Here is a 16,361-nt window from a genome sequence, read left to right on the forward strand (position 1 = left end):
AAGGAGGTAGCCAAGCAGAAGGGCCCTGCTGCAGTAGTGGCTGTCAGTTCCTGTCTGGCCAGGACCGCCCCATTCCCAACCCTCTGTGACTGAACTGAGAAGTTCAGGAGAAAGGGCAGCCACAATAGGGAACCCTCTCTGGATATGCTGATATGCAGAAGCTGGGGTGGGGGTGGGGAGGAGTGTCTGCCTCAACCTCCTTATGTTCAGTCTCCTGGGACAGCCTTTCTCATTGTCCAGCGCGGTGGTACCTTCTCCCTCTGCAGGATGTTGGCTCTGAATGCATCCCGTCCCCCAACAGGTTTTAATTGACTTCTAGAAAGACCTTTCCTTTTTTATGGAAGGTTGGATTGGATGGTCTTGAAGGTTCCTTCTAGCTGTCACTGTCTTATCTGTGTTCTAAGGCCCCTTTCAGCATGGACGTAGTTGTTGTGTGTTATAAGGTTCCTTCCAGCCCCACAAAAATGTAGTGAGAGAAACATCCCAAAAGACCTGGATCCAAGCCATGATTGTATAGCTGTATGATCTTGGCCACATCCCACATTAGTAAAACATGGGAACTGGGATACATAATTAAGGCTAGAAGGGATGTTCAAGGTCATTGAGTTTGATGGTTTTTGAACTTTTGCTCTGAGTATCTTTATACTTTAAAAAAATTGACAATCTAGATATTAATCATATTAGAAATAAAAACTTATTTTGAATTTGTTGACCCTTTGAAAGGTTTCAGAGACCCCTTAGAATTCTCTGGACCACAAATTGAGAACCACTGATCTAGACTGAGGGAGGACTTTATCAAAGGACACAAAAATTAGTTGCAGGCTCAGGTCTTCTGGTTCCAAACCAGTTTTACTTCCTTTGTTTTTTTATTATTAAAAAAATTTTTTTTAAATCACTACTGCTTTGCTTTGCTACAAGAAACCCACAAAGAGCCAAAGTACCTTCCCCCCAAACACTTAAAGCTATCTGGTAGTAATTGGTGATGGATAGGATGAGTCCCTCTGCATTCTTTCACTTGATGCTGGCAAGGAAGTCCATGGTCTCTAGCTTTCCTAAATGGTTTCCAAAACTGGCCATTATATTTGATGTTTTTGTGAGTAAAATATTTATGTGCATCATCGTATTCATTGTGTGTATCATTCTTTTGGCTCAGCTTTATTGGCTTTGCATCACTTCATGTAGGTATTCCAGGTTTTCTTTGACTTCTTCATATTCATTCATCTCACAGAGTCAGTGCCCTATTCCACAATACTGTTCCCACTGCTAAAAAGTCTTTCCCAGTATCTTATGGTTCTGGAACTCGTTTCAGTTTCCTGACATCCCCAGTTGGAACTGAATGATTTTCCCCCGCTCTGAATGTTCTAAGAGCCCTCCTGACATTTTATGTTTTAACATTTCTCCTAGCTCCGGTGTTCTCTATATTCAGCCCCTCCCAGCTCTGACTTCCCGGGTTCTAAGGCAGCAGTGAATCCAGCACCAACCCTGAAGTCAGGGCACTTACTGGCCGTGTGACCCTGGATGGGTCATTTTGTTTGCCTCAGTTCCCTCATCTGTAAAACGAGCTGGAGAAAGAGTGGCCAGACCACTTGAGTATTTTGGCAAGGGCGGTGGGGAGCCCGAGGACGCCGGGACTTCCCGGCGCTGGAGCCCCTCCCAGGGCCGCCCTCAGACGCTCTCCTGTTTCCCCCCCCCCCCAGGTGCCGGTGAGAATGGTGGCAAGGCCCTAGACCATGCTGCACACCATGACATGTTGGCTGCAGCTCCTGAGCCTTCATCTGGTGCTCCTGAGCGGGGCCCCGGGGGCGGGCTGCCCGGCCCGCTGCGAGTGCGTGCCGCAGCTCCGCTCCGTGGTGTGCCACCGCCGGCGCCTCACGGCCATCCCCGAGGGCATCCCCACGGAGACCCGCATCTTGGAGCTGAGCCGCAACCGGATCCGCTGCCTCAACCCCGGCGACCTGGCGCCCTACCCGCTCCTGGAGGAGCTGGACCTGAGCGAGAACATCATCGCGCACGTGGAGCCGGGGGCCTTCGGCAACCTGCTGCACCTGCAGACGCTGCGCCTGCGCGGCAACCAGCTGAAGCTGATCCCCCCCGGGGTCTTTACCAAGCTGGGCAACCTCACCCTGCTGGACCTGAGCGAGAACAAGCTGGTCATCCTGCTGGACCACATGTTCCAGGACCTCAGGAGCCTGAAGCGGCTGGAGGTGGGCGACAATGACCTGGTCTTCATCTCGCAGCGGGCCTTCTCCGGGCTGCTGGCCCTGGAGGAGCTCACGCTGGAGCGCTGCAACCTCACCACGCTCTCCGGGGAGTCCCTGGCGCACCTCCAGAGCCTGGGAGCGCTGCGGCTGCGCTACCTGGGCATCCCGGCGCTGGAGGAGCACAACTTCCGGCGCCTGCCCGGCCTGCTGCACCTGGAGATCGACAACTGGCCCCTGCTGGAGGAGGTGGGCGCGGCTTCCTTGGGGCTGGGTGGGAGAAGTCGGGGGGCGGGGACAAAAGTTTCTTTCTTTTTTTTTTATCCTTAAAGAAGGGTTACTGGTAATTTTCAGTTAAACCCTCTTAGATAGGAGCAGGGCGACAGCGCAGAAAGAACTTTGAACTTGGAGTCAAGGGGCCCAAGTCCAAAGTCTATGGGATTTGGAACAAATGACTTCCCTTCCTGTGCTTCATTCCCCTCCCTCCCACTTAATAGTACTGTATTTTCCCAATTGCATGTAAGGATAGTCTTCAACATTCATTTTTGGAAGATTTTGAATTCCACATTTTTCCTCTCTCCCCCTTGCCTTCCCCCTCCCCAAGACAGCAAGCCATCTGATTTAAGTTGTACATGTACAATCATTTCAAACACTGAATTTGGAGTCAGGGAACCCAAGTTCGAAGCCTGTGTGATTTGGAACAAGTGACTTTCCTTCCTGCACCTCATTTTCTCCCCCTCCCCACTTTATAGTATTGTATTTTTTCAATCACATGTAAGGATAATCTTCAACATTCATTTCTACAAGATTTGGAATACCAGATTTTCCTTCTTTCCCTTCCCCCTCCCCAAGATAGCAAGCAATCTAATGTAGGTTATACACATACAATCATCTTACACATATTTATATTTTAGTCATATTGCGAAAGAAAAATCAGAACAAAAGAAACAGAAAAACTATGAAAAAAAAAACAAAAAAAGGGAAAATAGTACGCTTCAATCTGCATTCAGTCTCCATAGTTCTTTCTCAGGATGTGGATGGCATTTTCCCATGCTAATCCATTGCAATTGTCTCGCACTATATTACTGAGAAGAGGCAAGTCTATGTAATAGTTGATCACACAATCTTACTGTTCCTGTGTACATGTTCCCCTGGGTCTGCACACTTCACTCAGCATCAGTTCATGTAAGTCTTTCCAGGCTTTTCTGGTCATCATTTCTTATAAAACAATAATATTCCATTACATTCATACGCCTTATTTTCTTACAACAAAGTCCTGACACTGCCATTTACTATTAGCTATTTGACTTTCGGGCAAGTTAAGTCAACAACATTTATTAAGTGGATAGAATGTTTGTCCTGGAATCAGGAAAACTGAATTTAAATCTAGTCTCAGACACTTAATCTGTTTGCTTTAACCCACAGAAGAAGGAAATGGTGAACTTAGTCCAGTATCTTTGCCAAGAAAACTCCATAATGGGGAAGACTACGTGTACCTAAGCATTGGGAACACAAACTAAAGCACAAAACAGTCTCTACCATTAATAGCTCATAGTCTACTGGGAGAGACCACAAGGGGAAGACCCTAAAATTCAGGGGGATTGAGAAAGACTTCTGTGGAAAGAGAGATCTTAGCTGGGCTCAGAAGGAAGATGAGGGCCAGGAGAGAGAGGGAAGGAGGGAGAGCATTCCAGGCCTGAGAAAATGCAGACCTTAGCTAGAAAATGAGGGGGTTGGACTTAGAGGCATCCAAGGAGGAAATAGGATATACCGGAAATACCGCTGAACTGACAGGGAGAGCAGGGTTCAAGTACAGAGTGTCTTCCCTTAAATCATTCCTGTGTAATCCCGGACTAACAATTGATTCCAGCAATAGTAAAGCCCCTCCCCCCCGTGCTTTATGCCTCACTTTCCCTATCTAGAAAGGGTATCAAGGAGGAGATTGGACTGCATTTTTTCCTGAGGTCTCTCCTGGCTCTAACATTATCATTAGGAACCCACATGCGGAATCTTTGTTATCTGATTATTTTCAGCTTCATTTAAGTTACTAATTAAGCCAGGCTGATAGCATGACATCTGGTAGAAGGCAGTTACGCAACTGCTGTGGCAGGCAGATGTTTGGGCCCGACTGATTCCTGTGTGCGAGCTAATTACAGAAAGGATTTTTTTTTTGCTAAAAATCTCAGGAGGGCCACGTGGGGCAGGCAGGCTGCTGAGGATCAAGTCATCTAAAAGTTCCCTCAGAACTCAGACATCCGGGTCCCAGGGCGTGGAAAGGTCATTGGTTATTTGTTGCTGGGGCAGTTGGGGTTCAGTGACTTGCCCAGGGCCATACATCCGGGACGTGTTGAGTGTCTGAGGCCAGATTTGAACTCGGGCCCTCCTGACTTCAGGGCCGCGCCACCCAGCGCCCCGCGAACGCTTTTTGGCGGCGGAAGAAAAGATGTGCAGAAAGCACTTCCAGGTTCTTTCCCCGCGAGGCTGAGGAAGTCCTCCCCAGCCCCCCCCTCCCCTCCCCCCGGCTCTGACCCTCTGCGATCCCTTCCAGGTCACAGCCAGCAGCCTCCAAGGCCTCAACCTGAGCTCGCTGTCGGTCACCTACACCAACATCAGCGCGGTGCCGGCCGCGGCCCTGCGCCACCTGGCCTACCTCACGTCGCTCAACCTCTCCTTCAACCCCATCAGCACGGTGCCGCGCGGCTCCTTCCGGGACCTGGTGCGGCTGCGGGAGCTTCACCTGGCGGGGGCCCTGCTGGCCGTGGTGGAGCCGCAGGCCTTCCTGGGCCTGCGCCAGATCCGCCTGCTGAACCTCTCCAACAACCTGCTGGCCACGCTGGAGGAGAGCACCTTTCACTCCGTCAACACGCTGGAGACGCTGCGCGTGGACGGCAACCCCCTGGCCTGCGACTGCCGCCTGCTCTGGATCGTGCAGCGGAGGAAGACGCTCAACTTCGACGGGCGGCTGCCCTCGTGCGCCACGCCGGCCGGGCTGCGCGGGGACGCGCTGCGGGAGCTGCCCGACTCGGCCCTCTTCGAGCACTTCGTCTGCCGCAAGCCCCAGATCCGCGAGAGGCGGCTGCAGCGCGTGTCGGCCACCGAGGGCCAGGCCGTGAGCTTCCTGTGCCGCGCCGAGGGCGAGCCCGAGCCGCGCATCACGTGGCTGACGCCGCAGCACCGCGCCGTGACGGCGGCCAGCGGCGGCCGGGCGCGGGTGCTGGGGGGCGGCACGCTGGAGATCCGGGACGTGCGGGGCCCCGACAGCGGCACCTACGTCTGCGTGGCCAGCAACGCCGGCGGCAACGACACCTACTTCGCCACGCTGCTGGTGAGCCCCGGGGCCAACCGGACCCTGGGGCCCGCCGAGGGCGCCGACCTGGCGGCGCGCAACGACACGCAGCCCCCCCGCTTCCCCCTGGACCTCACCACCATCCTGGTGTCCACGGCCATGGGCTGCATCACCTTCCTGGGCGTGGTCCTCTTCTGCTTCCTGCTGCTCTTCGTGTGGAGCCGGGGCCGCGGCCAGCACAAGAGCAACTTCTCGGTGGAGTACTCCTTCCGCAAGGTGGACGGGCCGGCCGCTGCGGCCGGCCAGGGGGGCGCCCGCAAGTTCAACATGAAGATGATCTGACTCCTTCCAGCCGCCTGCCCCGCCGGGAGGCCCCAGTCCTCTCTCCGGCTCCCTCGGGGCCAAGGGCCGGGAGCCCAGCCCTGCCTTTGGCTAGCCCCGGCCCAAGGGCCTCAGTTTGCTTCTCCGTAAGGGGGGAGGGGAGACCAAGTGGGCCCTCGCCCTCCGGGGCCCCTTCCCACCTTGTCATCCTTCTCCCTGTTAGAGAGTAGGTCTCCAAGGGGGAAGGGGAAGTTGTCCCCCCAGGGGCCCCTCGGCTGGGGTGACTCCGTGTAGGGAGTCTCCCATCTCCCCACCTCCTCCAGGGTCTGGGGGAGTGTCTCCCCACACCTTAACCTGGGTTTTTAAAAAAATAGTCAACTATGCATTTCTCAAAGGGTGGGGAGCAAGCGGGGAGGCACAGCCAGCCCTTGGTGGAGGGGGTTTATCTCCTTCTCAAAAACAGAAAAAACGCCTTTGGGCAGAAATGCTTTTTTCCCCAAGGATGCATTTCTCAAGGCTTTTCAGCCAAGGTCTTCTGACCGCTGACAGGGCTGCAACTCCCGGTAAAACAGGGGAGGATCCCTTCCCCTTCCCTGTCCTCCTCATGCCCTATGCACACAGGGGTGAGACATCCTATGGCAGCTCTCAGCGACTTGGGGGGCGCACAGGTGAGACATCGCCAACACTCACCGCTAACCCTGGGGGCTCCTACCTGAAACAGCACCCTTGGCCCCCCCCCCCCACGGGTACCATGCAGTTTCCTGCTAGATCATACCCAGAGCACATGCACAGCCCAAACTCAGAGGCCCAGTGACCACACAGCTGACGCCCAGAGCCTCCACTACTGCCCAAGGTCAGCCACAGGGATGACGTGACCTTTGCCCCAGCATCTCCCACTCCATTTTCATGGCTCGCACTCTCTCATGTGGCAGAGCTTGACACGGTGAAAACCAAACCAGAAGGAGCATGGGCTCAGTTGCCACACTACAAAAATGCTTGGTGAATAGGACTGGGGGAGTGGTAATGTTTGCCTAGTGGTTAGAGCTGAGAGTGAGACCAAAATCACTGCTTCTGGTCAGGGAGAGGGCCTTGCTGTGCTGGGCTCCCCTCTCAGCCTCAGGCCTGGACCCTCAACTGGGCCCGATCCTAGTCAGCTGGCCTATAAACATAGGCCATTCGTCACAGAGGAATGGGGAAGGGGGGGTGGCTGTTGGGGAGCACCTCCCCCTTGCTAGGGACGCATTCACTGAATGTTTCAGGAGTAGACTGGGCAGCTTCTCAGAGATTATATAGTGGGCCCTGGAACAACAGGGAAGACTAGGCAAAGATGGCCTGAGTCAAGGGAAACACCATCTTGGCCCCGGAGCCTGGGAGGGGAACCCACTAGGAGAGAAACAACTTGCTTCAGACTAGAGGGAGAGAGCTCATGGGATTGTGGACCCTGAAGGTGCTAATGGATGGCAACAAAGCTGCTTTTCAGAGGAAATTGAGTCTCAGAAATGTTAATGAGCTGGGGTTGGGGAGGAAGGGACAAGGGAGGGGAAAGGGGGTGGGAATCTGGCCACAGCCTTTGTTCATCCTCAGTTGTCAGGGTTGAGGGAGAGAGTGGGTCAAAGTCCTGCTTGTCATCTCTCGTTGCTCCTTCTGCTGCTGGCTGTTTCAAGAGAACTGGTCTATGGCCTCAGTTTCCCCTCTGCACAGTGGAGCTGGAGGTGAGCAGAAGATTTAGACAAACTTGATTTATGTCTTGACTTGACTCACTTTACTTTTCACTACCCCACCATGGCTTTTCCTATCAGAGAATTGGAGCCCTCTTTTTACTAGGCAACCACAGGTAGTTTGCTCATTGGAAAGGGACACTTTTTTTTTAATCAATAAAAAGTAGAAATTATAGTTACCTTTCTGTTCTTCAGAATCATAGTAACTATGAAACATCAGAGCAGGAAGAAGCCTTGAAGGCTATCACATAGGCAAGCACAGTGGTACGATGGAAAAAGACTCAAAAGTCAGAGGATCTGAGTTCAAAAGAATTTGAAAGCAAAAAAAAAAAAAAAAAAGAATTTGCTTCTGATGCTGACTCTGTGTAAATTTGAGGAAGTTGTGTAACTCCCCTGGGCCTCAGTTTCCATACCTGCAAAATGAAGAGTTTGGACTGATTTCTGAGGTCTCTTTCAACTTTTAATGCTTATGATACAAATCCCTTATTTTTATCTCGGGTGATTGAGACCCAGATAAGTGAAGTGAACCTCTAATTTAGAGGTCACAGGAAGGAAAGGATGCTGGTTAGTTCAGAGACCCAATAGGAGGGGCTCACTGCCTGCTAGGATTCCAGCCCCCCAGGATCCATAGGCAATCCCAACTGCTGCTACTCACCCCCCACGGTGGCCCAATATTCCAAGCTGGGGGTTCCTGTACAAAAACCTGTGAGGAATTAAAGAGGTCCAGCAGTGGGAGAGAAGAAGGGCAGAGAGGAATCCTGAGCTAGCATCAGGGATTCAGACAAAGTAGAAGTCAGAATTTAGCTCTACCATCAACCTGCCTACACAATCTGGGTCTCACTTTCTGCTCTATCAGGAGGGGGTTGGACTAAGGCTTAGGCTCTCCTAGAACTGATCTTGGGCTCTGTGCTCTTAAGCCCCTGCCTGTGATAACTTTCCCTATTTAAAAGAATGGTTCACAATTTCCTCCATCCTGATCTCAGAACTCTGGCTCATATCACACTCAGCTTCCTCCTAACACCATTTTTTGCCTTTGGTTAAAGGAAAACCGAGACATGATTCTTCCTTTTAGAGATATACCAGTCCTGTCCCAGGGGATCCACAAATGAATGTTGATGGAGCAGGGGCCAGTCAAAGCTGCTAACAAAGACTGGTGTGATCCTCCCAACTCTGGGGAGAGCAAGGGAAAGGGAGCAGAGCAGAAGGTCTGGACACTAGGGCTGCTAGGCTGAAACCCCAACAGCGAGGGGCAAGGAGTTTGAATTAGGACAAGTCATCCGCTCTGGATCTAAGTCTTGTTTTCTGGAAAAGAGGAGAGTCCAACCTTCCTTCTTTCTGCCCTTTGCAAACAACATAGATGAGGACTTCTTTTTTATGAGACAAGAAGTCTTGAATCCCCTGGGGCCAAAAAATTGATTGACTGTGGGCAAGAACAGTGGACTAATTCCTATTGCCATCCGATTTTTCTCTCTTGCAGAAGAGGACATAAGTAAATCCCTTTTTGGCCCCCTCCTCCTAAAATACCTTGTCTCCACACTTGATTTTCTGTATAAAAGCATGTGTGATCTCTCTAAGCCCTCATTGGCTTCTGCCTCCTTCTTGGGATATGTGGTGATGGGGGGAGGTGAGAAGGGGAAAACTCAACTGAGACCTTCCTTCATTGTATGGATGTACAAGGGGTTCAGAGACATCTCACTCAGCACAAAAAGGGCTATCCCAGTCTCTGTTCCTGCAGACAATAAGGATTTGACCCCTGAAAACCTAGGGAAGGAAGCCCTCAGAGTCTTGCTAATGAATCTTCTCCTCTTATCCCCTCACCCAACTCTGTGAACAGGTCATTCTTAATTTTTTTTCACTTAACAGTATTTTATTTTTCCAATTATATGTAAAGATAGTTTTCAACATTTATTTTTGTAAGATTTTGAGTTCCAACTTTTTCTTCCTTTCTTCCTTCCCTTCCTCCTCCTAAGACAGAAAGCAATCTGATATAGGCTATACATGTACAATCATGTGAAACATTTCCACATTAGTCATGTTGTGAAAGAAAAATCAGAAGAAAGGGGAAAAAAATACAAGAAAGAAAAAACAAAAAAACAATAAAAGTGAAAATAGTATGCTTTGATCTGCATTCAGACTCCATAGTTCTTTCTCTGGATGTGGATGGCATTTTCCATCACAAGTTGTTTGGAATTGTCTTGGATTATTGCATTGCTGAGAAGAGCTAAGTATCCTAGTTGATCATCACACAATGTTGCCATTACTGTGTACAAGGTTCAACTGGTTCTGCTCACTTCACTCAGTCTCAGTTCATGTAAGTCTTTCCAGGTTTTTCTGAATTCTGTCTGCTCATCATTTCCTATAGTAGAATTAGATTCATGTACCGCAATTTGATCAACTATTCCCTAGTTGATGGGCATCCTTTCAATTTCCAATTCTTTGAGACCGCAAAAAGAGCTGGTATAAATATTTGCATACATATAGGTCCTTTCCTTTTTTTAATGATCTCTTTAGGATACAGATGGAGAAGTGGTACTGCTGAATCAAAGGGTATACACAGTCTTATATCCTTTGAACATAGTTCCAAAGTGCTCTACAGAATGGTTGGATCAGTTCACAACTCCACTAAAGATTCATTACTATTCCAATCTTCTCATTCATCATTTTTCTTTTTTTGAATGGATCATTCTTGAGCAGTAGAAAGGTTCATAAGTGGGAAAGGCCAGGTTGGGAAAAAACAAACAGGACCATTGTTACTATAATAAATGGAACGTTCCCCTTTCAACAGGAGGACTGAACAACCAAATTTGGGTTTAGGAAGTGGGGAGGGGGTGATAGAATGGATTTAGTCAGACCATATGTGGAATCCTGGGCCCCACATTTTGGGAAGGATGTTGACAAACTAGTGTACATCCAGAGGAAGGCAACCATATATGGAAGAGGGTTGGTTGAGGGAACTGAGAATGTTTACCTTGAAGGAAAAAAAGACATTGGAGGCACATGAAAGCTCTCTTCATTGTCATATGGAAGAAGCATGAGACTTGTTCCATTTAGCTTCAAAAAAACAGAACTAAGCAGGGGGTGGAAACTACAAAGAAGCTGATGCAATCTGACAGAAATCCCAACATTAAGAGTGGTCCACAAGCTCTATAAGGTATCGCATTCTTTATCAATGGAGGTGTTCAAACAGAGCCTGGAGGATCACTTCTCAGAGATATTGTACACAGGAGGTTCACAATTAGTCTATCAGAATTTATTAAGGGACAGCTATGTGCCATATGTGCCATATGCTGTGTTAAACTTTGGGGATAGGAAGAAGGGAAAAATCAGTCTTTATTCTCAAGATGCTCACAGTTTCATTGGAGGGAGGGAGGAAGAGGCTAGAAGAGACAGCAAAATGCGAACAACTATTTGCAAGCAAAAAATCTCTATAATAAATTAGAAGTGGTTGTAGAGAAATGAAAGTTACTGGCTTTAAGGAGGATTGGGAAGGGCTTCTTGCAAGAGGTGAGGTAGGAGAACCTTTTGGGTATGGAAATGCCCAATCATGAGATGGAGAATCCTGTGGAGGAAGAGCAAGGACAATGTCTCCCAAAATACCTAAAGATGAGTAAGATAAATGAAGAGTGGAAAAACAGAAAGGGCAAGGTTATGAAAGGCTTTAAAATTAAATGAGATTTTGTATTTTATCCTGGAGGCATTCAAGAACTATTGGGGTGGATGAAATGGGAGCAGGGAATTGACATGGTTACACCTGTGCTTTAGGAAGATCATTTGGACAATTGAGTGGAGCAGGAAGAAACAAGTTAGGAAGACCCGTGAGCAGACTATGGCAATAGTCCAGACATGAGATGGCCGTGTCAGAAAAGAGAAAGGATCATATAGGAGAGAGACTTTGAAGGTAGAAAAGTCAGAACCTGACAATCAGTTGGATATTGGGAGGACTGAGGAGTACTGGATGATATATCTAGATTGTGAGCTTGGGTGAATCAGAGAACAGTGGTACCCTCACTCATAGCAAAGTAAAGAGGAGAAGAGAATTTTTTTAGTGGGGGGAGAAGATCATGAGTTCAGTTTTGTATATGCCGAGTTTAAGATGTCTATGGGACATTCAGGTTGAAATCTGGGAGATAGTTGGAAATTCAAGACTGGAGATTGGGAAAAAGGTTCAGGATGGATGGATACATCTGAGAATCATCTTTGTGGAAGCTGACAAGCTCTCAAGTGAAATAGTGTAAAGAACTTTGGAGGACTTCCACTGAGATACAGATTAGACTAATTGCTTCCAACCTTGAGGTTCTGATCTCATCACCTTATCAAATTCCACCTAACACAACTTCCAACAGTCCTTTGTCTCTTAGCTACATCATAGGGTCCATCTGAGATCCTCCCTGAGGCTACAACTAAGGGATAATGGTCTCCCTTTATTGCCTTCCAAGAGAAAGATTTTATTTATATACTTTAAAAACTGTTTTTCTTTTTCTTTTTCTTTTTGATGAACACAAATAAAATCTCTCCCCTTCTTACCTCCCCCCTTTTATCCTAAAGGCTTACTGTTGATGATGAGAAAGTCCAGGCATAAATACTACTCAATGCCCAACTCCAAATCAGCACTATTATTTCAAAGCCATCTCAGTTGAGATGTTTGCTCCCCTACCCTAACGATTTCACCATTCTGGATGTCTTGAGCCATTCCACTAAGGACACCTTATTTGGAGCCCAGTTCCCCTCTCTATGGTTCTATTTAGTTCTTTCCTTTTGGATCTATCCCTGCAGGTTCCAATTTATTTATTCCTATATGTATTTATAATATTTGTGTTATTCCTATATATAATTTGTTTGTGCATATTGTATGTTAGCTTATGAGCTACTTAACATTAGGGACTACTTTTTCCCTTTCTCCGTACCCCCAGAGCTTAGCACAGTATCTGGCACACAACAATGAATTCTAATAGAATTGTCTAATAGAATGGCTGTCTGCTAAGGCTTTCCTCTCTGAGTCAGACTGAGCCTCCCAACAGCTCCCTAGTGCTGTTAGAACTCATCTTCTCCAAAATAACTCGTGGATTACGAGTGATCCAAAACCTCTATAAGGTACTGAGTTCTCCATCAATGAAGGTGTTCATGCAGAGGCTGGAAGATCACTTCTCAGGGATATTGTAGACAGGAGGTTCACAATTAGTCGATTAGAATTTATCATGGCTGGAGAATTGCCATAGGGTCTCCCTGCCTCAACTTTCTCCCCGCTCTCATCCTCCATTCACTTGTCAAAATGATCTCCCTAAAGCACAGCTCTGTCATGTCATTTCCCCTCTCCCACCTAATCCCCCCCCCCCCCCCTAGCTCTTGATCCCTCGGGGATAAATCACAGGATGCTTTCCTTCCTTTTATTTACTCCTGGCTTCCCAATTTCCCTACTTTTGTTTGAGTTACATCATGGCAGATAGAGGAATTGGGTTCCAACTTCACCCCTGATGGAAGCTACCTCTGTGAACTTGGGCTAGCCACTTAAGAGTGTCAGCCTTCTCTGGGTCTCAGTCGCCCCACCTATAAAAGCAAGACTCAGGCTTGGTCAGGGGTTCTCACAGTATGGCCGAGGGGTTCTGGGGAGTCCTCGTGGTCAAAATACTTTTCATAATAATGCTATTTTAATCTATAACATAGTAAATATCAACAGAACCTACACAAACAAAAACTCTTAGCGAGTGGGATTCTCCATTTTTAAGAGTGAAGGGGTCCTGAGAACTGCTAAGCTGGATGATTTCTCTGGTCTCCTCCATCTCCAAGAATCCACCAATTTATTACACACAAGTGTAGTTCTCAGTGCTTTATGGCACGGTGCCGTGGAGAGGACACAGATCATCACCTAATTCTACAGCTAATAAGTGATTGTGTTTCCACAGCATTGTATGGTTTCCATGAGCCTCCCTCATGATCTCCATGAGGTAGGGACGCAGGACAAATAGCATCGCCCCTTTACAAATAAGATACTAAAGTTCAAACCAGATGGAGGTTCCCCAAGTGCTCCACAAATAATTGGTTCCCTCAGAACAGCTGGAATCTTCCTCCCTTGCACTCGGTTCCCCGGGGCCGCAGGCTCTTTCACGAGGCAGCCAGCTGCTCTAAATGACTTGACTCGACTGGACAGCTGCTAAGTGGCTGAGCCAGCCTCCAACCCGGGACTCTCCAGCACAGAGCTTGGCTCTGGAACGGCTGCACCAGCCTGCTGTCTCTCAGGTGTGCCCTCACGCGAATTTCTCAGCTAATGACATCCTGGGGCTGAAAAGCTGAAAAGGGCACAAAAGTCCTCAAAGAACAGCATTACTCCTGCCCCCTGAAGGAGTGATTTGGGAAGCCTCATTCAATCAATCAATGAGCACTTCTTAAACACCCAGTATAAGTTTATTAGTCAGTAATAAAACAAAGGCAAAAATGAAATAGCCCTTGCCCTCAAGGAATTTACACTCTCTTGGAGAGCTAATGTGCATGTTCATATTTTCATATATGCATATGAACACATTGTGTATATATATATATGTATATGTTTTCTTTTTTATTGTGTATTGTCGTTGTTTATTTTTAAAGAGTAGGGAAAAGAAAAACAAAAGGAAAATAAAACAAAAAGGAGAGTCATGATGTGTCTAGCAGAACATCAAGAAGGATTCAAAATATATAATAATAAATTACCAGTTCAAGAAAGGAAATATAAGAGTAAAAGAAATTATATATATGAGTGTCTATCTTTTTTTTGCTTCCTTGTAGCTTGTTCTTTTGTTCTCTGCTGTGTACTTTTTCTTACTTTATTCTTTTTTCCCCTTCCATATCCTCCCATCTGCCCCAAGCAGGCTATAGTTAAGCATTGATATATTTACATATGCATATAGATACATACATACACACATACATTTATATACACACATATACATCCACACAGACCCACATGCATGTACATATATCTCTATACACATATACATAGAGCAACATGCATACATACCTACATATACTCACATATACACACATGGACATATGTAAACAAGCATTTGAAACATTAGTATGGCTGATATATAATGTAGATTTCTCTCTTGATTGAATCTTTAAATTTGACTTTGTCTAAGATCAATAATTACTAGCCCTACCTTTTTTCTAATAAATTTGAGAACTGATCCTTGTTATGGTATATATTTTTTCTATCCCTGTTAATTCTTCTAATTTAATTTTGCTCCTTAACTTGCCTAGCTATTAATTAAACTCCCCCACCCATGGATCCCTCCCTTGTCTTCTGCCCTCACCCTTTGCTTCTCCCTTCATCCATCCCTCTCCCCTTAATTCTTTATAGATTTTGGAGGGTGCTATACTCTTTGTGATATATATGTAATGTTGCTTATTTAACCAATATGAGTAGGTTTTCAGAATTACAAGCCCTCCTCCTGCCGCTAATGCTTCTGTGTCTGTTCTTCTGCACCTCATTTGTATAATATAATTACTATTTTTACCTTAACTCTGCCCCAATCTTTCTTTTGAGCTACCCAATTGCTGATGCCAATCTTAAACCTATGTTATACATTTCCATGGAAAAAATATGAACAATTTGTCCATGTTAAGTTCCTTGAAAATTGATCTTTGAGAATGGCTCTTAGATGTTAAATTTTCTATTGAGTTTATCTATACATATATGTATGTGTATGTGTCATATGTGCATGTATATATCTATATATATACAATCTGAGAAGAAGTAAAATGTCCCCCTTCTCCCCCCTCTCCCACTGGCAAGTGACTGACATTAAAAAACCAAATTGTTACAGGCTGGAAGGCCATGGTATCTTGTAATCAGCCAAAGATATATTAAAGATCTTGTCTCTCTGAGCCTCAGGCTGGATCTGCTCTTATTGACACATTCATAAATTGTCCCAGGAGAGATCAGAAAACACAAACGATAGAGGATCAGGGTGTGCCAGGACCTAAGACTGGCATTCCTTTCCCATGTACCTGGAGGACTTTCTGTCTTTCTGTCATTGCTCTCTCTCATAAACACATGTATGCAGACATTAAATTATAAAACCACTGAATGTCAGAGCTGGGAGGACCCTTAGAACCTGGGAGGTCAGAGCTGGGAGGGCCCTTAGAACCAGGATGTCAGGGCTGGGAGGGCCCTTAGAACCCAGGAGGTCAGGGCTGGGAGGACCCCTATCCAGGATGTTAGAGCTGGAAGAGCCCTTAGAACCCAGGATGTCAGAACTGGGAGGGCCCTTAGAACCCAGGAGGTCAGAGATGGGAGGGCCTTAAAACCTGGGAGGTCAGAGCTGGGAAAGGTCTTAGAACCCGGGAAGTCAGAGTTGGAAGAGCCTTTAGAACCCAGGAGGTCAGAGCTGGGAGGGCCCTTAGAACCCAGGAGGTCAGGGCTGGGAGGGCCTTAGAACCCAGGAGGTCAGACCCAGTCCAACACCCTCATTTTACAAAAGGCCTGAAAGGGGAAGTGTTTTGCCTAAAATCATACAACATTAATAGCAGATCTATGTCTAGAAAGCAGATGTCCTGACTTTCAGTCCCAGGCCCTTTCCAAAGCATTGCATTATTACCTATTTGAAACAGGAGTTCTAAGTTCTGTCTATTGTGGACTAGCAGTGTGATCTGAAGTAAGCACTTGTCCATTTTGAGCTCCTGGTATAAAATAAGAGAAAACAGCCTATTTCCACCTATCTCCCTCTCCTGGGGGGACACCGGAGTGAGGAGAGAATAAATTCTCCCCGTGGCTGATAATCCTCCTCATTCATGCCCTTTCTAAAATCAGACAAAAGCCAAAGCAGGTGTTCGGCTGCTCTGTTGTTGAAAAATATGACAGAT

The 16,361-nt window shown here is 47.2% G+C and overlaps 1 protein-coding gene across 1 annotated transcript in view; it reads left to right on the forward strand.

Annotated features, from left to right (window-relative positions):
* LINGO3 (leucine rich repeat and Ig domain containing 3) overlaps positions 1–9,094 on the forward strand; it is a 36,178-nt gene extending 27,084 nt beyond the window's left edge. The window contains exons 3-4 of the mRNA XM_031948093.1: positions 1,698–2,447; positions 4,747–9,094. Coding sequence (XP_031803953.1) covers positions 1,731–2,447; positions 4,747–5,826 — 1,797 coding nt within the window. The 5' untranslated portion in view covers positions 1,698–1,730 and the 3' untranslated portion in view covers positions 5,827–9,094. The remainder of the gene's footprint in view (positions 1–1,697; positions 2,448–4,746) is intronic.
* The last annotated feature ends 7,267 nt before the right edge of the window (positions 9,095–16,361 follow it).

The sequence above is a fragment of the Sarcophilus harrisii genome, chromosome 1, assembly GCF_902635505.1.
Source record: "Sarcophilus harrisii chromosome 1, mSarHar1.11, whole genome shotgun sequence".
Taxonomy (NCBI): Eukaryota; Metazoa; Chordata; class Mammalia; order Dasyuromorphia; family Dasyuridae; genus Sarcophilus; species Sarcophilus harrisii.